Consider the following 20,916-nt stretch of genomic DNA (forward strand, 5'->3'; position numbering starts at 1 on the left):
AGTAGTATACCTGTCTGCTCATATTAGCAGGAGTGAACTGGTTGAGGATAGGGTGCAACCCTGTTGCATCTGCAGCTGTTCTGTAATCCAGACGATATTCCATAAAAATAGTAATGGGAGTTAGTTTGTCTCTAAATTCAGATTCATCCTGAGGTAACCAAAGATTTGAATTATAATTAAAACATGAAGAAAATAACAGTAACAAAAAAAAAAATCTTTCACAAGTCTCTCATAGGTAACAGTCATCCCAAAAGCAATACTGAGCAATATTTTTAATTATTGGTTGTGTTATAGCAGGAATGAGGAAGCCAAAACCAGTAAAACTTCAGAGCTGTCTTCAAACTAGTGGTCAGAAAACCTGCAGTGTAAACTTTGAAGACTAACAATTTTAGTAGTAACATGCCTGTCTCACATATGGGAAACTAGAGCAGAGAGGAGTATTAAGTCACAAAACTGTAACAGCGAGGAGCCTAGAAGGCTATACAATTCCACTCTTTCCTGTCAGACAAAATCCCATATGCTTCTAAGATCCCTTATAGATATTCATCTTTGGGCTTGTGATTTCTCCTTCCTAATATTATTACTTTGTACTTGGAGTTGCTGACTTTCACGTTGTCCATTTCAAATCATTCTGTTTATCAAATGCTGATCCTGCCTTTCAAAGTACTTACAAAACAGCTCTTAGCTTTATGTTAGCCACAGATTTTGTCAGTGTTAACTCTGTTTCATTATTCTCAGAAATGAGAATAATTAAAATTACTGAATCTAGCACAGCTCATTGCAGGATCTTACTTCAGAAGCTATTTTCTATGGACAGAAACCTATTGATAACACTTTTCCTCACAGCTTTCAACTGGTTTTGCATCCAATTTAAGGTCATTTCATACAGGTTATGTCTTTATGAGAATGTCGGGTGAAAAATTGTTAAAGCTTTACTAACACTGAGATCTGGGATGTCTATTTCCGTATATATCCCACTCTCAAGGCCAATCAAAGAAAGGTATTAGCTATCCTCCATGAATCCTTAATGGTTACTAGTATTTTTATTGTGGGTTGTTGGGTTTTTTTTTTTCTGGAGAGAGGGGTAAGTATTGTTCATGTTTGATATATAAGTACTCAGAGATAAATCTGAGCTGCATCTAATTTACATAGCTATACTTTCACATATCCTTCCTTATTTCAGCCAGTGTTTCTTCTACTGGGTTATACTTTTTAACTGTGTTAGCATCTGTAACATTTGCGTGGACTAAAACAAAAAGTCTGACAAAAAGCAGACTTGGTATTTCAACTTTCTGTCTCCTCTGTTATTTGCTGATCTTTGCTCTTTAGTTGCAGGTCTGTATTTTTCTTTATTCTTTTACCTCCAAAGTAGAAGCACAACCTCTACTTATTGACTTCCATGTTGCTTGGAAATAACTAATTTTCTGTCTAGATGACTTGTCCAAGAAGTCTGTAACAAAGTACAGAATTGAATTTCCAGTCCATTTAGTGACTAGGACCTTAGTTATAATAATATCTATCGTTCATCCTCTGACAGCAGTGATAACCCAGGACAGATACATGGTTTTAGTTATTTGAGTCTATCCATTGAGCCTGAAGTTCCTCCAGCATTTCTTTTTTCTTTTTTTTTTCTTTTTTAAAAACACCTAACACAAGGAACTTGTAATAGATAATGCAACAAAACTTGTTTGCCTAAAACATAAATGGCTACTTACCCTCAAAAAGGCATCAAGCTCTTCACAATTCATTTTGCCTCCTTTAGTAATAGTCATGTTCTTAGAGTGGCTAGGCTGTTTGCTGTGGAGAAAGAGAGCTCTCCTTATAGCTCCCTTCTGCTTAAGTTTATCCAACAGCAGCTCCACTTGGAAATCTGTCCAATCCAAAGCATTTAGGTTAGGGATATTTCATTGAATTGAACACAGTGCAGATTCCCATCAGAAATGGAGCTGAATGCTGATTTAAGCTACAATGAAAACCTAGGAACTTTTAAAACTTCCAGTTCTTGCAATATAAAATCTGTTACTACATTAGTTCTCAATAGAGTAACTAACAAGCACTGTTTTGTCCTAGATCGGATTGTGCTTTTTCCTCAAAAAGTGGAAATGTAGAGTAGCACCAATAGATTTACAATTGCCACAGAACTGCAAGAACGAAAGTTAAATCTTTGCTTCCCCCAGAAAATGTTAAAGCAATCTTGCACGTAACACATATTAAACTGTATTGCTAATCTAATTACTTCACATATTTGATATAGATAATGAAATTTAACATGTAACAGCTATTTATACAATCTTTGCAGATCATAACACCTCTATATGTGCAATACATATATATGTATGTATCGTGTATAATATATATGTATTATGTATATAAACATATACATATGTAGTATAAGTATATACTTACATTAAGTAAACTTATGTAATACATATATAAATACATGTATTACGTATATAAACAAGGAAAAGCTTTTATAATCAGTAGACAAAACCCGATTGTAGGAGGCTGTCTGCCACACTACAAAATCTCTTGGAGACAACCTAAAAACCTGTTTGAAACAATCTTCTCCCGATTCTGATCCAGAGAATCTGATGCAAAAATCAGTGATATCAATCAGAAGGTCATGAGTTCAGCAGAACTGTGGGAAGTCCCTTGTGGCTTGTCTATATTTTTCAGGCCTAACAATGCACATACTTGAATAGTCTTGTCTAAAACTCCCCTCAATGAGAGTTGATCTCAATTCTGTAAAATACAAAGGACTTCCCCAGACTAGTTTCACCAAGTGGTTAAACATATGCTTAAAGTCCCAGGTATGCTCAAATCCCACTGACGTCAACACAGCTTCAGCAAAAGCACTAATGAAGACAGTCTTACAGATGCATATGGTTACTGAACTGGTAGGATTGTGCTGTAAAGGGTAGCCAGCCATTTTAATAATGAAAAAGAATGATAACCAGTGCTCATGTCTGCAAACAATATAAAAAGACTTTGGGGTTTTTAAACTAGCAGAACTTACTGAGTGAATCAGGGAGCTTTCCTTTGCCATCCGCTTTTAAGCAGAACTTTACTTTGAAGCTGTTTTGGAGGAAAAGCAAAGATTAATTTCACCGACTTTTTCTCTCATTTTATTCTAAAATTCTTTACTGTTTCCCTCAGTTCAAAGGTATTCCCCTTGAGACTCTAGCTCACTCCCATAAGCAATTTTCTACTGGTGGGAGGGAAACTATAACCTATTAATAAGTAGACAACAGTGCAAGCAATGCAAAGCTTTGGAGTCTTGATTCATGTAGGAATAGTCACCTGTGAAGCAGAGTGTTGATTCCTGAAATAAAATGTGGCTCATTTATTTTTAAAGCTAGAAGTAACTGGCATACTGAGTTGAAAAGGAAGTTAACACTAGAAAGGAAGAGTGGGCTTAGATCATAGTCCAGGAACAAGAACTAAAACCAGTTTGCAGAGCAGATAATTTCCCAAGTGTCTTCCATGTGCCCACTCTATTTTTCACCTAGAAAGTAAGTTAATGGTAAAAACATGGCAAAAGCTGTGTGCTCTATTGCCTTCTTGGGAAGATCTTACTCTACTCAACATGGACAACTGGCAGTCTCTGCAAGTAGGATATAATTTAGGAGTCAGTCTAGTATCTATTGAAGACAATGTTGGTCCTCCCACTGTTATCAAAGAGTTCTTGTTTTGTATTGTCTTATCTTTCAGAAAAATCTGGGTTTGCCTTTTTTAAATTAGCTGACTAGACTTCCCAAATCCTTTCAAAATTAGAAGTTTATGAAAGTAAAAACCAAAAAAGTCCCTCCCCTCAAAGGAAAACAAAGACACCCTGCTTACCAAGAAAGATTTACATCTGACAGTGAACAGGATTTGTTTTCTGGGTTTAGAATGGTTGGATTAACTTCCAGGGCAGCAATTACTCTAATAACTGGTCTAGCCCTGCAAAGAAAACATCCTCTTGAACAGCATTCAACACCGTGTTAGACAATATCCTCCCCAACAAGTTGTGAAATACACACACTTAGACAATATTTAGCAATACTGCAAGAATTTTAAAAAAAATAAAATAATGGAGTACATTAAGGAAAAGCAGGAAGCTTTTCTGTGCCCCTTTATTACCACCAGAGTCAGAACATGGAAAATTGTGTGAAGAGGGAGTCCCATCTATTTCTACCACAAACAAGGTGTTTTCTCAAAATGAGCAAGGTTTGATGAGAATATCAGGATTGCAGTGTAACAGCACCCTGTATGTGTCAGAATCTAGAAAACTGTCACTCAGAAAGCTTTAAACACAGCTTATTTATATTTTTTCTTAACTATAAATTATTGAGACAGATCAATTATAGATAGCCAACTGGAGATTTACTCAGTGAAAACAGCAGTATAACCTTTTTTTACCTCCAGCAGTTTGGAAGGTGGAGTGGTATAATTTCAGCCTTCCCTGATCCTGCTTTCTTTTACAACTCAGGAATGCCTCTGAGCTTTCATTCTGCTTGCACTTACGTAAAAGTGTAGAGGGATACTTACCTATACAAAACAGCTGTGTCAACACCAAAGGCTCCAACAATCAAGTCTAGGAAGAAATATTACACATTACAATTTATTTTTTAAAATATGCTGTTAGACAGAGGTGGGGCTACTATTAAGTTATTCTAAAGTGACATTTAGAGCAAAGGACCTGGATATCCATTTTTGTCCACATCTGTGGCTCCTTTCAGCGAGTACCCAAAACTGGGTGGCATAGTGCGAGCAGCCCACTGCCCTTCAAGAATTTGAGATGGGACTGCATTCAAACCATTTGCTCTTCCATTGTAGATATAGACAAGTCCTCTCTTGTCCTCTCCACCGTATGGTGCAGCAACTGCAATATCTGTAAACCAAAATAACAATCATCAACATCGCCAGACACATACTAGGAGAACGTATGTGTGCTTCCATCAATCAGTAATTGCTGATATTATAGGTACAATGTGTGTCACTAGGGAGGAAATGCAACCGGCCTTTAAAGTGCTCACCAACAACCAGTTTGGTTTTTTTTAATTGGATGCTGTTTTTTCTAGAAAGTACAAATGTTTACCCAGAACATATATCATAGACTTCTATCGGGGCAGAGGAGGGAAAGGAATAGTTCTGCAAACACTTCTGTACTTCAGTAACTGACTTACAGCCAAATCCTATGTATTCGAGATGCTTTTGAGAATATTAAACACCCAGAATTAATCACTGCTGGTGCCAAATCACACAACTAAGTGGGACTATCTGCCCATTTCATTAACACACTCATGTTCTTCCAAAGGGTGTGACATTTTAATAGTTCTGGAAAATTAAAGTCAGCCTAAACCAATGGTAAATACCAAATTCCAGTCTATCCTGATCACGGCTTGCCAATATGTTTCATGAGAACTTTCAGCTAGTGCAATTACACAATCTCTTAAGCTTAATAAATTTGAGAGTACTCATTATCAAAGACTAATAAACAGTAATAAACAAAATGCTAATTGGACTACCTGTAAGGACAGCTTTAGGAGCATATGTATGATCTAAATTCAACATTTCCGCAGTCAATTCAAAGACCACATGTGAAACACTATACTGAGTAGTTATATTATTCCCTCCTCTTTCCTTAAATTAGAGAAAAGTTTCATGAAAAGAACAAGGTCTGAAAAGTTCACCATTTTGTATTTTTGACTCATCTTTACAAACTTTATGAAAAGAGTAGAAATTCCAATCTTGCACCATAGTGTGATAGAAAGCATTTTAATTTACACTCCCAAAATGAAACGGAGCAGGGAAAAAAATAAAAAGGACTAAAAAGCCAGACTAAATAATGGCAAAGTAATTAAAGAGAGGCAGATTTTGCTATGATTTTCTCACCAACAGTGTATTTCATATTGAAATATGATGGAATCAAAACATTTTCTGGATAGTCTCATCAAGTGACCAGATTTTTGGCTATCAGCTGTAACCTTTCCAATGTCTTCTGCAAATAGTTGCAATGATATTGTATCTTCACACTAATTCTGTATACTATTAGCAACTAAAAAGGTCCCTTCCAACCCAAGCTATTCTATGATTTTATTATTTCATTAAAAAATAAATTAGAGCTACTTGGGAGTTTGAAATATTAGTGTATTAGAATTTTTGATCTTTCAGAAAAAACTTAGCTTGCAAGCAGAATGGAAAAAACAAAAACAACCCTTTTTTGCAGAACTCAAATTCCTACCACTCTTTAGGAAACAGTGAAGTATGACTTGCAAAACAAAGTGTTCTCCCTAGGACTCCTGGAAGTCTCCATCACAAAACTATATGATTCTTGTCTGTTTCATTGCTCTCCGTTCCTAAGTGAAAGTAACAAGAAGCACTGGCAACAGGTTTGGGAATCCACAGCTTCAGTTGTATCAGACTCACACTTCTCATCCAAATACTTCCTCAAGACACTCACTCTTGGTACAGTTGGCTGTAGTTGTTATGGGATATTTTCACCAGACTCTTCCATTTTGAAATTTTAAAAAAATAAATAAATAAAATCTATTTTTCCTCAGGAAAATCTCTTCTATCAGAGCATTTTTAACCAGCTCTCTGAAACAAAACCTTATTTTCAGTCATCACTCTGTTTCTGGAGAGGAAAACTGGCTTTAAGCAATGGAAACAGGAAAATTATATCAAAGATGTCCTAATAAGTCGCAGTGCAGAGTCAGATGTTTCATCAAAGTTTCTACCATAATTAGAAAGTAATAAACTGATCAGTGTTAACAGCTAAAATACTCCATGCTGTAGTTTAAATGGTATAGTCTCTGCTCGATGCATACATGTAACTCCTGTTAGCATTCCTGGGAGTAGCATACAAGCATCGAAAGGAGTCTAGACCTCAGTGTCCAACAGTCAGTCATGGTTAGAATGACTAATGTTTGTGTGCAGAATCCGCATTCAGGGTGCTGACTAGATTTCATCTACGAACAGAAAACACTGATCAATAAATGATGTCTTACCATTGAAGCCATCCTGATCTAGATCCCCCAGAGGTGCAATAGAACTGCTGAATCTTGCAAATATCTCAAAACCATTCAGCTTTGTGATCTGAAACCCTCCAGAGGCTCGTTGAAGGCAAATGGAAACTTGGCCAACCTCTTGAAGTTTCCCATCAGAACCTCGATCCATAAAAAGAGGGGCTCCAACAAACAAATCTGTATAACTGGACCAAAGAAGGATAAGGTTCTTCAGTAACAGCATGAAAACTCGGTTTCATTCTCTTCAGCATCCGTTAGTAGGACTAACTCAGGACTGAAGTCAATATTAAGATGAAAGTTACCTGTCTTTATAAATTGCAACTGAAAGCAAGTATTTATTGACAAAGTAAGCACAAATATACCAGAATTTAATGCATTTAAAGCATGTGAATACACATGTGTATTTATGTAAACAAATAAAAAACCAAATCTACAATTGTTAAAACAAATGTTGCATGCTAGCAAGAAAGTGTGCTGCGCAGATACATGTTAAACCAGTAGTGAAGACAAAAATCTATATCATAGGAAAGATTTTAATAAAAGCTTCTTTTTTCCTTTCCAGAAAAGAAGTTGGGTGGCAGTGGGGAGGAAAGGGCACTTACTTGTCCCCGTTGATATCAGTGGCAGCCACCGAATACCCAAAATAGGCAGCCATCTGGAAAACAAAAATCAAACCAAACTTGTGAGTTGTAGTGATCTAAACACACAAATGAGTTTATACAAAGCTGTATAGAAAAGATGTTAGAGAAATGATAATATAAACCACAAAATTTTTTCTCCTTTCTCCTTATGTTTTCCTTTTTCTTACTCTGTTAGTAAACTGATTAATTACCTTCCCCATTCCCCCTTACATGATCCAGTCCTCTTCCCAATTCTCAAAATAGGCAGCAATTCCTACATTTAAATAAGACTGTTTTTCTAAGTAGTACTACAAAACGGGAACTCACAGAACATGTATTTTTAGGATTCCTACACACTTCATAGAATTTTTCTTTGGCAAATAAGCTAATATCATATAGAATATTATATCTTCTAGTATTCTAAATACTGTTTCAACATGTCATCTTTCTATAGGAATAGCATCTTGGTCACTTACACACTGAATAAAGCCACATACCTGCTCTCCAGTGAAGTTGTACATGGAAGACATGTTTTTCCCATTGTAAATAGACACCTGCACATCAGGAAATACACATTACAGCATACCAACAACATTCATCTTTTTTATTTATTGTGAAGTTTAATGTTTCCAATTTCTTACCATGCCCAGAGTCCTGGCTGCTCTTGGGACTCCTGATACAAAGTCTGAAATATAAAGCAAGACACCCAGATAACATTTAGGTCCGAAAGCTCAATGACTTTGCTTGAACAGACTCGCTCATTCCTAGTGCTTTATTCATTTTCCTGTGCACTATATCGTTTGTTCTCTACCATTTAAGACCTGCCCAGCCTATTAACATGATTTTTTTTACTGAAGAAAGGGTCTTACCTTCTATGCCATCACCATTGAAGTCTCCAACAGCCACTGAATAACCTGAACAACAGACAAAACTAGTAAATCACTTCAAAACCTTATTAAACATTACATTTCTCTTTACACTCTTCATAAGTCTCTATGCACAGTCCTCTCACTTCATCATAAAACACAATGGAATAAATATTGCCTCTAAGTGGCTTAGACTATGAACAGCCACATGAATAGACTGTAATTCATCAGCATCCATGAATTTGAGATCAGAAGATGAAAATTTTAAAGTTATTCTGGAACTGTCTTGGTCTATCCTTCCTTTCTTCTGAACCTCGTTAGACATATATGAAGCTAAATGATGATTTCCCGCTCCTCTAAGGGACTCTCAATTATTTTTCTTCCTAAACATCCAGACATGATTCTTTCACATTTTTATTTTGTTTTGGTAAATTATTTAGAAAAAGCTGCTTTTCTTTAAAAAAAAAAAAGTATGTGACTAACTTCTCACATAAAAATCATACCTTGGCCATTCCCGTATTCGGCCTGAATCACAAAGCACAAAACTTCATGGAAATGTTTTAATTTATTTTACCATCAGGTGCTTTTTGTGTCAAGCCTATGGCAAGATAACTAAGCTTCCATCATACATAAATTACTGCATTTTCAGGTATGTAGCTCTTAAGTTGTCTGTCAAGTGTTCAATCAATAGTAGTGTGATTTAGACTTAAATATGAATAGCGCAAGGGAGTTTTTCAAGTACAGCTAGGTTTTCTGCCTTTTCAAACTACGCACCCAAGTAGCTGTCATCAAAAGCAGCACTGGCAGGTCTGGTTGCTAACTGGTCATCATACTTTGTACTGTACACTTTGGAGTCATATTTAGCCACAATCTCTGTCACTCGATCAGAAATAAGTTGGCCTAAAGAGAAAGAAAACAGCTTAAAACCACAAATAAAACATGTGCATTCATTCAATAAGCAACGGGACTCATTTAAAGAATGCTTGCTTCTAAAGCAACAACTCTTCCACAATACTGACCAGAAAATAGCCAACAACAGTAGCACTAGAAACTATATAAGTGAAAATGTGGATCCTACTTCAGCAAAGATTTATGCACATATTTAACCAAAAGCACACAAGAAGTTCTCACTGAAAATAGTAGCTGCTCCTACATGTAAGCCAGGACTTAACTGGGACTGCTCAGTTAGGCAACAGTAAGCATATGCTTATGGTATTGCAGAACTGAGTCATCATTCCTTGTCTAAATACCATAACATGAGAGCTTAATATGGCAGACAAGAAGCTAATGAAATGAGCCCAGTGTATTACCATGTTCTCTGTTTTCACTTCTCTAGCCACTAGGTGGTGACTTCATTACATTTTCTTTGAGTTTTAATTCAATCTTGATTCACTTAATTCACATACCTATTCATACATGTATGAAATACAGGGAAACCTACTCCTCCAGCATCTCAGAATGCAGAATAAAAATTTGGGGTGGAAAATCTAGTTTTTAGAAGTATACTTTTGTCTTCTATTCAGAGCTGAGGTTGGTGTTTGTGGGTTTTTTTTTTATAGTAGTAGAGTAAGGTTGTTTCAGCAGATGAGATGTCGCTTTTGCCAAAAAGCAATAAAATGAATACACAAATATAATCTATATTATACTGTATTTGCAGTTTAGTTTCAAACATTCTGTTTTGTTCAGAATTTAAAACATAGGACTAGAAACAAGACTCCTCTGCTGCTGCATCTACATATAGGCTGGTGTGATACAGAAAATCTTTCATAAGCATTAGTATTTACATTACAAACAGGCAGCACAGTTTGGCAGCTCTGTCCTGATTGTAGCAGCACCATCTTTTGAACAGAGAGCTACAGCTCAACACTGAATGATCCTGCAAACAAATACTGACTAGGTATAGGTAATGTTCTGTGTAAACAGCACAGTTAGAGGTAAAGCGTGCACCGTGGCACAAACAGATCAATATAAACAAATGAAATACATCTTTGCCATCAAAGAACGATAGAAATGCACCCTGCAACGAGAACTTATTGAAAAATACATGCTTCATGTGTTTGTCAGAAATTACAAAACATGTAGGTTTTGAAGCAACAAGCAAAATATTCTGAAGGAAATTTATCCTGCTGGTAGGAACAAATTCTACATTCCTGGGAAAATGCCTTTAAAACGATCATAGTGGGTTTTAAAAGACAAAACACATCGATGCAATTATTACTTTTCAGCTTTAATCTGGTTGGAGGAGTGTAGGTACAAATGACTAAGATGATAAAGTGAAAAATGAAAGAGGTCAGCTTCTCTGTGACTTAAATTATATATCTCACCTTGCCAGTAAAAACTTCCAGGTCCTCCAAGTAGCACTCTGTCACCCTTAGGGGGGGGGAAGAAAGAGGGAAAGATAAAAAAAAAAAAGAAAAAGAAAAAAGAAAAAGCACATTAAGCATATCTAAAGAGAAGAGAACACATCCTATGTTTTTGGGAAGTCATCCATGCATTTATATCACTGTAGCTTCGCTGACTCCAATACATTTTATTTTTTGAAGGAATAATCAATTAAAAATGCATCCCATAAAATGCTAAGATAACAAACACTATGCCTTCAGTGACTTGCTTCTCTATTTCACCATTTAAAACTATAGGCAGAATTCTGCTTTTATGGTAAGAGACCCTTCTACCCACATAAATCTAAGACAACAGAAATACAATTAGGAGAAAACTTTAAGACTGATACAAGGCAATCATGACATGGTTTTAGGTCAGTACACAAAACTAATCTCATCTTCTGCCCCTGCCACTTCTGTAACTCATCTGTAGAAAAGTTTAATTCAGAAAAGTTGTGATGTAATTCCCCCACTCCATATTCCTTGGTACAACTGCAATCCACAAACCATTTTATGAAACTTTAACCACATTAGCTATCCCAGTGCTGGGCATTTGCTCTGTAAGTATTGAATTGGGCCACAGGCTTTGCTGCATAAGAAAGCCACTTATTCAGGTTTTAATCTTAAAAACTCCCATATTCACCACTCAGAAAAATCTAGGTCAGAGATTTGGAGATACCTTATACCCAGGCTTGCCCACTCAGCTAGGGTTTTGGACTAGAGCCCAATGTTGGTTTCAACTGGGTCTAAAGTCTGCACAGTAAGCCTGAGGGGTGCAAAATAAATCACAGCCCTATACTGTAGTTTCCTCCTCTGGAGGAAAAACAAGTGTGTCCTCAGGCAAAGAGTGAAGGGATGTGACCCAATCATAAGATGTGAAGAACCAAAAACATTGCCATATCACAAACAGGACTTGCATGGTCTTAACATGTCCAGACCATGCCAAACAATTTAATTGTACAATATGAAAAACTACAGTTAGTTCTCAGATTTATGCAGTTTTATAGTGCTTGGTTTAAAAAAGTAAATGTGAATTAAAAAAAAAAACAAACAACCAAAAAACCCCATACACAGAAAAAAACCAAAACTATAAAAGGCAGGTGGACCATAAAAGCACAAGAAACATAAAACAGACAGCAAAAAAAGAAGTCTACTTCTGCTACCTGATGAGAAAACCAAAACATAATTCACAAGAACACTGTTTATCAGTTCCCTTTAGCGGTAAATTATTAATCCTCAGGAATTAACACTAGCTATGCACCAATCCCTTCAAAATAAGTGTCTCAAAAGACCTGACTACAACAGTTTATTTCACTTGAGGACTAGCTGCAGGAGAGGTTTATGGCAATGAGGCTGGGAATGTGGATTATTTGTTCAGGACATGATTCCTACAAGAGGTGATAACGTGCTGCTGTGAAGATGCAGAGAGAATCAAGTTTATAATACTGGAGAAGTCTGAAGTAATTTTTGTTTATTGGTTGTAGGTCCGTCATCCCCCCTCCCCCCCCCCAGAATGGTAGTTTACATTTATTTTTGTAATAGCTGTGCTTGCTTGTGGTCTGTGTCAGTGTTGTTGTCAACTTGCACCTGTCTGCTGACTTGCAGGAACTGAGAATCACATACCTTCGTAAAGTCAATACTAAATCCACCTTGACAAAATCCCTGTCCATCTGCATCAATAGTGGCTGCAAAAAAGAATGGATAGAAAAGAGAGAAAAATAAATAAATATTATCAGTACCAGATCAGATGATTCTGTAGATACTTTCCAATGCATCTTCCTAAGTAACCTTGCACTCTTGAACGTGAACCTTGCAATTTTTTTTTTTTTCCTACATCAGTATTTACTATTCTTCAACAACTCACAACCAAATGCTGTAACAACTTTAGGGCTGGCCTAACATACATACAACATTAACATATGTTCTAGCCTAACACAGTCAGAGTAAACAGCAACTCCATATTCTTTTGTATTTAATCTTCAGAAGTTTTGTGGAAAAATATTTGCAATTTTTATTCAGGAAATAAGGTAACTGGAAAATAGGAACTAAGTTTTTTCTTTTGGTATGGAATAAAAATCTGAAAGGTACATAACTAAGTCTTTTCAGGTATTGGCTTAAAAAAAAGCATACCTGGCTGAAAAAAATCTCTACATACTGAGACGCATCCCAGCAAGAATTGTTATTGCTGAGTTAATCTTACAATTATACAGCTCCATAGTAGAAGTGTTGAAACCCCCTTAACCGGAAGTGTGTCTACTTAACTAGCATGATTTCATTTAATATATGCTTATTTAACTTATTTTTATGTTGGACTGGACTGGATTTCATTCCTGCTGTTCACCAATGATTTTCAGCAAATCAAAAAAAAATCCTAGCTTGAACGTTCAACCTTTTATTTTAAAATATAGAAGTCTAATTTATAAGCATCTGAATAATCTACCAACTCAGCTACATTATATGGATGCAAAGCATTTGGAAAATAGGACTCATAATGTTCACAATGAATAGAATTAACACAATGCATCACTATATATGTATGTGTACATGGAAATCAGAACCTACTTGTGCAAAGTCTTGTCTTCTAAAATGAGCTTTCTCTTTAAATTACTTGAATAACAATAAACAAGCTTCAGAAAATTCTATAGTTGGTTTTTGAAAAAGTGCTTGCTACATAATTTTGCTTGAGTGATTACTATATAAGTGGTCCTTTCAAAAACTGAAGTCCTCAATTCCAATGATACTTGGATCTAAGATTTTCTTCTGGCCTACAGCACAGAAAGCATCCTGAACATTAACTGGAGGAGAATTCAGATGTCTGGATCTAGGTTTTTTTTTTTTAAATTGCTATGAGGCTATGCATGGAAGGGGGAAATACCTATAAAACATCCCACTTCAAAGGTACACAAAATATAACACAAAAGAAGTTCCAAACAGAAAAGCAACGAAGTGCTCTACGCTTACTTGACCTGCAGGGTGCATATTCCACAGATTTAGATCCAGCAAGCAGGTAGCAAGTTCCTACAGGCTCCCTCTCTTGTTTTGTTTCAGTCCTCCAGTGGTACAATGGGGCACAGGCCTAAGGAAGAAAACACTGCAGTGAGAAAACAAACTCCTCTTCAAAATGCCGGGGGGTGGGGGGGTATGCAATAATAAAATTGAATCCCAATTTTCTACAGAGTAGCAACCAAATAAAATTTTGGGCAGACGTGCCATGTGTTATTAGAGAAGATTTATATTATCAGTGCTGGGGCAGAAGTACCACCAGTTTTTATTTTTAGAAATAGCTGATTTATCACAAGAATTTCAGAAATAATAATTTCTTAAAGCAACAGTTGTAAAGAGTTCTTCAAGAATTTATAACACAGTCCAACTTCCAGAAAAGTAATTCTACTGCTTTCCTCAAACCCAGACAAAAATGCTACAAGCTTTGTTTATAAAGAGCTGAAAAAGGTTAAGCAATAAATTCTGAAAAATATCAGCCATACTGATAGGTGGGATTTTGCTTAAATTCTGAGTTATCCAGATCTTTTCACATTTCTTCCACTACAGTATCCCAGTACTGAGACATTTCAAGAGCATCAAAAACCTACCAGAATTTTATCATTTTTGGATCTCACAGATGCTCCAAACCACTGATGAGACTTAAATTCCAGTGGATCATCAGGAGCAAAATCTCTGTTTCCTACAAAGAAAATAAAAAAGAAGGATAATTTCACAGGAAACTGTACAGTAAGAACAAAGGAAAAAGCAAAGTCATTGGTTTTGCTGCATACAGAGAAAAGCAGAAAACAGTAACATTGGAGGTTATCACCCTTTCCTGGAAATAGGCCTTAAAGAGGATCTGTTATTATTATTCATTTTTACATCTAGGGCCAAATACAGCTACTTCAACAAACAAAGCACTTGTACAAAACTGATTTCTTGTAAGAGCACAAAATTTATAGCATCTTTGACAGCAACACAGTAAATACCTCATACTTGAGATATTTGACTTTCAAGTCAGATTACAGCATTGCTCAAGAATCAGTGCCAAAGCCAAGTTAGGACTAATGCTTCTAGAAAAAATATTGCCCTGATTAAATTACGTGAGTTTTGCCTTTGGCTAGAATCAGGACATAAAGTCTTCTACTATTCTACCACGTGTTAACATGTCTATTCTGAATGTCACTGCAGTGTACAAAGCATTGCAACTAGCATGCTTACAAGCTACAAATAAACTGAAAGTATATTTAGTAACAAAAATGTTAGAGTTTGCCATACAGAAAAGTAAGTTAAATAAGGGATAATTTGTACTGCTGTCTGTATATTAACTTGTTGGGTGATGAAGGTTGGCAGAAGCAACTTAATTCTGCAAGTGTGAATGCTAAAAGTCTTTAAATCATTTAGTGTTTCTTACGTACTTTCATTGGAACAGCAATGGAAACTTTGCTGGCCTAATGAGAAAATGGATGTAACACTCTGGAAAACATTTCTTCTTTAAAAAGTCACCTAAATTGCTGGTTTACAGTGCCTATAAAGGAGTCAGTGAGGTCAACAACCATACATCACTCCCACAGACTGCTGGGGGGAATTCCCAAACCCAACCCCACTATGAATCAGAGACCTGTGACCACTTGAATCAGAACTTCCTTGCTTGTCTTACACCTGGTAAAGAATGTTTTGTCTCCAGAGACCATGCTACTTCCATTAGGAAAACACCATGAAAAGGACAATAAAAGGGATTCTAATCTGCAGTCAGCCAAAACAAGCAAATACCCAGACTGCTTTGCTCTTAGATTAGGATTACGTAGAAATCAATGCTGAGCACATAGCATCACAGACAACTACTGTGTTTTTTCCCAATTTCATCAAAGGTAATTAAAAAAAAAAAATCTGCTTCCTTCTGTCACCCCATCCTCCACTCTTGTTGAGCAAGTGCTAAAGACATGGAAGGCCTGATGATTAGCACATCTGCACAGATTTACGTACACTTGAACATGTATACTGTCACCCTTGCACAGACAGAAACATAGTTTGGAGACCTGCACATCACTCACTTTGACAGTACAGAAAACCAGAAACAGATCAAGATGTTTTCCAAATAGGGAATTGTCTTAAGCACACTTCTAAAACCCCTGTTTTATCATCTGCTTTTCCCTTCCTTGACTTTAATTAATGGAAATCCACCCAAGGACAGTTTTGCCCAAAGGATGCAGTTGCACAACTAGTTTAGCCTCAGATGAAGCTGCCACCGAAAAAGGTAGCAGTTCCCCTTTGCTCCGGTCCATATGCCCCTGCTGCCACGCCCCTGTCTTGGCACAGCTATCTTTTGGTCACAAAGTCACAACATGAACCACTTAAAAATGAACCCTACTAAAAAATATTCAACTGGATCAGGACCCAACCCAGCTGACTGCACGGGGAGGGAAGTAGCACTAACTCACTAGGGAGAAGACCGAAACATATGGCTGGGAACTATATCCTTTTTGGCAGCATCAGGGACTTAAAACTGGTTTATTCTGCTTGTAACCACACCCAAGGGTTACACAGCCTAGAAAGACAGATTTGGCTTCTGCTATTTGTCCAGCTAGTCTCGAATACTAAGAAATCTCTCAGCTTTACTTGCCAAACAAAGCTTTAAACAATATCAACTTGAAAATAGTTACAGCATGGCAATTTATATCTTTCTCTACTGTTGGATACTTCAGCAATGCTATATATCTATGACTAAAATGAAAGGTAGTATAGCAGTTTTATAGTGTAAAGCAGAATCCTGTTGTGCTAGGTATTATAAAAGTGTTTAGGATGTAAACTTCCCATTTAAGTTTAAAACAATAGGCAGCAAGTAGAAGGAATGGTCCTGTTGCAATAGCAGGTAAGCAGCCATTCAGCATTATCAGCAATCTGATTTTATTGCAGGTGTTAAGGAAATTAGTTCCTTCAGGTTTCAGTTGAATGCATCAGCTGAGACAGCATAAAGCAATAAAAAAAAAAAAACAAAACAAACCAAAAAACCCCAGAGTACTGGTTATTGGTGCCATCTACCCATAGTCTATGTTGACTGCACTGGAGAAGAGGCAGTAGTTTAAACAGCACATGATGCCAAAACATCCCTCTCTGCCTTTCCCTGTGCATTCTTGAGCTGCAGACGCTGCCCTTGCTCAGGGAAGAATCAATGTCCAGAATGGCAGCTACAAAACCTTTTCTCTCCCTCAGTCTTTAAGGAACAAAATTATTTTTCTCCACAATACTGAAAAAGCCCTGGTTCAGCTCAATTTCAGGATAACACTGGAAACATCTCTTCATTTTTATTTTAATAGGTAAACATCTAGGCTTTGAGATATAGTCAGAAGCTGGCATATAAAAAACTAAAATCTCCAAATCAGAAAGCAAATGAACATGACCCCAGGTTTATTATGTTCCAAATGTCATGATTTCAAAAGCCAGCATCATAATTTCTGAAGGCCTAAATAACAAATTCAGAATTCATATGCATAAAAAAGTAAAATGTGCTCCATTAGGCAATTTGGCTAAATTTTATTTCATTATAATGTACTATTGCAAAAGCATTTTACAAACATCTTAGCCAAATTTTCTGTCAGTGCAGATGCACATAACAAACAACAGCTACCAGGTTAAGATGCCTTACACTGAGTTTATCCTGTATTCAAAGCTTCATTAGGTTCTCTAAAACTAAGGGGGGTGGTCTTAGGGAGAGAGGGTTGCTGTTCAGCTTGAAACTGGCTGTGACAGAGGAAAGTGCATTAAGACACAAAAACTAGATCACGTACAAAGTACGTACAGTGGAAACATGGACTTCTCAAAAAATTGCAGACATTAAATACAGGTTATTTCTGATGTTCTTTATTAAAAATAACCCACCCCCATTCAAAGTTCTCCCCAGGAAAACACGTGTAAATAGATTAGTACCTGTTCCTTCAGGTCTAGAAGAGAACCTAATTTTATGAGGAAATCTGGAAAACACCCTGTCATCAAAAATCCCCTTGCTTTAAATGAGAAACCATTTGTGTTTCTGTTCCCAACGGGGGAAAACAAACATAAAGAACACTTAAATGTGACCCCTCACCAAAGCAAATCAGTTAAATAAGGTGATTTATCTATACTGTGAAGTAGATTTGTCATGGTAAGATACAGGACTGACTTCAGCATTTCTGTATGTTTTAGTATAAATAAAGACCCTGCCTTTACTACTATTTTATCATAGTACAACTTTTCAGTGGTAGTTATAAAAAAAAAAACAAACCACCACACAAGAAAAAAACCTAATAGCCTTCCCCTATACCCTTTAAAAACAATACCTATATTAATATATATGAAGCAAACTGTAATACAGGTAGGATTAACATTTACACATACATGGATTTATAAACCCAGACCAACATTTTGATGTAATATTAGCCTTAACTGCTACAACAGTTCTTACAGCTACTGCTGTTTTTCTTGTATTTCTAAATTAGTTTCAACTGAGAATGTCTCAAGAATACCTTAGAAATGTCTTTAAACCAATGATGTACATTTTGAACAGGCATTCAAACAAATATATGTAGGCAATACAAACTATGTTCTGACTAGATTTATTCAAGAAATCTTTCAGAGTTCTTACACAATGCTGTTTGTGAGACTAAAATGCAGCCACTACAAGGACTTCTACTTGATGGGTTATTAATTCCAGGATGATGTCATTTGACCATAGGGTATTATTTTATATCTATAAAGGCAGCTTATGCTGTGGTTTTTCCTTTGCTCTTTCTCATTGTAGTAGACATCACATGATGATTTTACATAACTCATTAGGGGAAAAGGGCTGACATGCCAAGTCAACAGTGCTTTGTCTCATAAAGTACTTTCCAGGTGGGGTGATGGGGTTGTCAAGCCAGGAACAGAATTGCTTTAAAAATCCATTATATAGATGCATTGTTGCTGCTGGACCAATGGAACATTGTCACTTTACTGCACTACACAGGACTGAAATTTAAAAATGGAAAATAATGTGGAAGATGATGAGTAGAAATTGCAGAAAAAGGGAAAACAGTCTAAGCCATCTTCCAAATAATAATAAAAGGATCAAAAGTTCTTTCAGTGCTAAATTTGTTCTGGCTATCAGCTTTGGATAGTTGGCACCTTCTTTTTCCAATGTAAATTTTAGCAGTTACAGAAACAATAGTGTTACTACAAAGTGATTGCAGTTGAGCAAGCGGATCGAGTTTTAACTTGTAGACTGCCTGTTTGCACTGTAATGAGCAAACTGAACTAAAAGATTTGCCCCTGATCTTGAGTGCCAGACTTAACTGAGAGAATCATGAGTCAAGAGGCAGTGAACTGATGAAGCCTGGTTCAGTGTCATCATACTACAAATAGCTAAGAAGTTGTAAAATGTAAATAGTCTCCCAATTCACAGAATTTCCATTAAAATAAACCTCTTTCTAACTATGCCAATTCAGAGTAAATTACGTTGCCCTTTCTAGGTAAAGGGAAACTTCGGGCAACTAACCAAAGAATGACAATCTTAAAAAAATATACAGGAGAGCTGTTTTAATAGTATGAGAACTTTACATGATATAAAGCTAGCTATCTTTCGTACAAAATCTTGGCAATTTCAACCTTAGTTAATGAGGCAAGAGCAAGTGAGTACAAGCTTATCTTTACTTGAACATCCTCCTGCTGCGAGGCAGCTGATGATTTAGCAACCTTGGTTTAGCCAGAGAGTTTTGTTAATGACTCAGAGAGGCAGGCTTCCCACTACTCCCCTTCCTTCTTCTGAGGTATGAGTCCTGCTTCTTTCCCTGAGCGGTGCTGGAACAAAAGCATCTGTTCCCTTTGCCTAATATAAGGCAGACACTTTTTTTTTTTTCCAACTTGTCATACAGTTGAGATCCAGCTACACACACACAGAGCCAAGCGTATTCATGCAGGAGTCTACCTAATCACAAAAGCATGAGCATTTTTCCACTGTCAGCTCTAACAACATGCGGAGGAGGTTTTATACATTCTGACGCCCTCTTTTGTGTTCAGAGTAGTACCCAGAGCCCGATGCAAACATCAGTTATACCAACACACATGATAAGGATAACAACCAAACTTCAATAGGACTGAGGTAGTGACAGATTTAGAGAGATAAAAATTAAATCTGTTTTACTACAAATGAATGAATGGTCTTCACAAGATTTACTGCTTTGTTGTTGACTAAATCGATAGCCTATGAGATTGAAGTCCCCATACAGACTGTACCCTAATACCAATAAAACAATCAGCTGAAAATAAAACAGTACTTTGTTAAAGCATGTGGGTTTTTTTCACGAAATACCAACCTATCTCACACTTCCTTATCCATCTCCTTATTCCTTAAGTGGAAAAGATGGAATTATGAACACCTGACTCATTTGCACAAATGATGAAAATCTCCCAAAGGCAAATATATCGTCATGACACCCACTCCAGACATAACTTCCCAACATCAGCAGGTCTTATGCTGAGCAATGCTATAGGACGAAGCTCTGCAAGGCAGTTAAAATACCCACTTCAAACTAAATAGGTCACAGATAGATACAGCCATGCCAAACTGGTGGTTTAGGCTTCCAAACAAAGACTCCTATTGTCTACAATCACCCACTTGGGGATAGAAGGAAAAAAAAAAAAAAGAAAAAACAACCAACCAACCAACCATGGAAACATGAGGAGGAATCAGGAGAGTTTTTATAAGTATTTTCCTTTTCAAAAGCTTCTTACTCATCTTTTAGCACAGATCAAAATAACCAGTCTTAAAAGAATTTCATACAAAAGACTTTAAGAACAAACCATTTATCTAAAATTAACTCTGGTGCGTCACTGCAAATGGGAAGGGGAGGAGAGGAGGGGCAGTACAACTGTCAAAGTGAGAAAACTTTATGCAGCCAGAGGCTACACTGAATTCTTTTTCCAAAGCAATAAACACACACCACACAGAGCTGAAAACAGTTGAGATGCTCTTAGTTTTGAGTTTTCAGTAGCTTCTGTTAGTTTCGCCAACCCTGAATTCTGAGATCTGATACAGAGAATGAAA

General features: G+C 36.6%; 1 protein-coding gene across 2 annotated transcripts in view; it reads right to left on the bottom strand.

The window, feature by feature from the left end:
- Positions 1 to 20,916, bottom strand: part of ITGAV (integrin subunit alpha V) — a 51,071-nt gene that overhangs the window by 19,478 nt on the left and 10,677 nt on the right. For both annotated transcript variants that reach the window (XM_064452043.1, XM_064452042.1), the window contains exons 3-18: positions 14,468 to 14,559; positions 13,839 to 13,953; positions 12,501 to 12,562; positions 10,821 to 10,866; positions 9,271 to 9,396; positions 8,500 to 8,544; positions 8,272 to 8,315; positions 8,128 to 8,184; positions 7,613 to 7,665; positions 6,993 to 7,195; positions 4,682 to 4,873; positions 4,531 to 4,576; positions 3,841 to 3,942; positions 3,017 to 3,075; positions 1,716 to 1,870; positions 11 to 148 (exon numbers count right to left, since the gene is read on the bottom strand). In XM_064452043.1, coding sequence (XP_064308113.1) covers positions 11 to 148; positions 1,716 to 1,870; positions 3,017 to 3,075; positions 3,841 to 3,942; positions 4,531 to 4,576; positions 4,682 to 4,873; positions 6,993 to 7,195; positions 7,613 to 7,665; positions 8,128 to 8,184; positions 8,272 to 8,315; positions 8,500 to 8,544; positions 9,271 to 9,396; positions 10,821 to 10,866; positions 12,501 to 12,562; positions 13,839 to 13,953; positions 14,468 to 14,559 — 1,535 coding nt within the window. The remainder of the gene's footprint in view (positions 1 to 10; positions 149 to 1,715; positions 1,871 to 3,016; positions 3,076 to 3,840; positions 3,943 to 4,530; positions 4,577 to 4,681; positions 4,874 to 6,992; positions 7,196 to 7,612; positions 7,666 to 8,127; positions 8,185 to 8,271; positions 8,316 to 8,499; positions 8,545 to 9,270; positions 9,397 to 10,820; positions 10,867 to 12,500; positions 12,563 to 13,838; positions 13,954 to 14,467; positions 14,560 to 20,916) is intronic.

This window comes from Phalacrocorax carbo, chromosome 5 (genome assembly GCF_963921805.1).
Source record: "Phalacrocorax carbo chromosome 5, bPhaCar2.1, whole genome shotgun sequence".
Classification (NCBI taxonomy): Eukaryota; Metazoa; Chordata; class Aves; order Suliformes; family Phalacrocoracidae; genus Phalacrocorax; species Phalacrocorax carbo.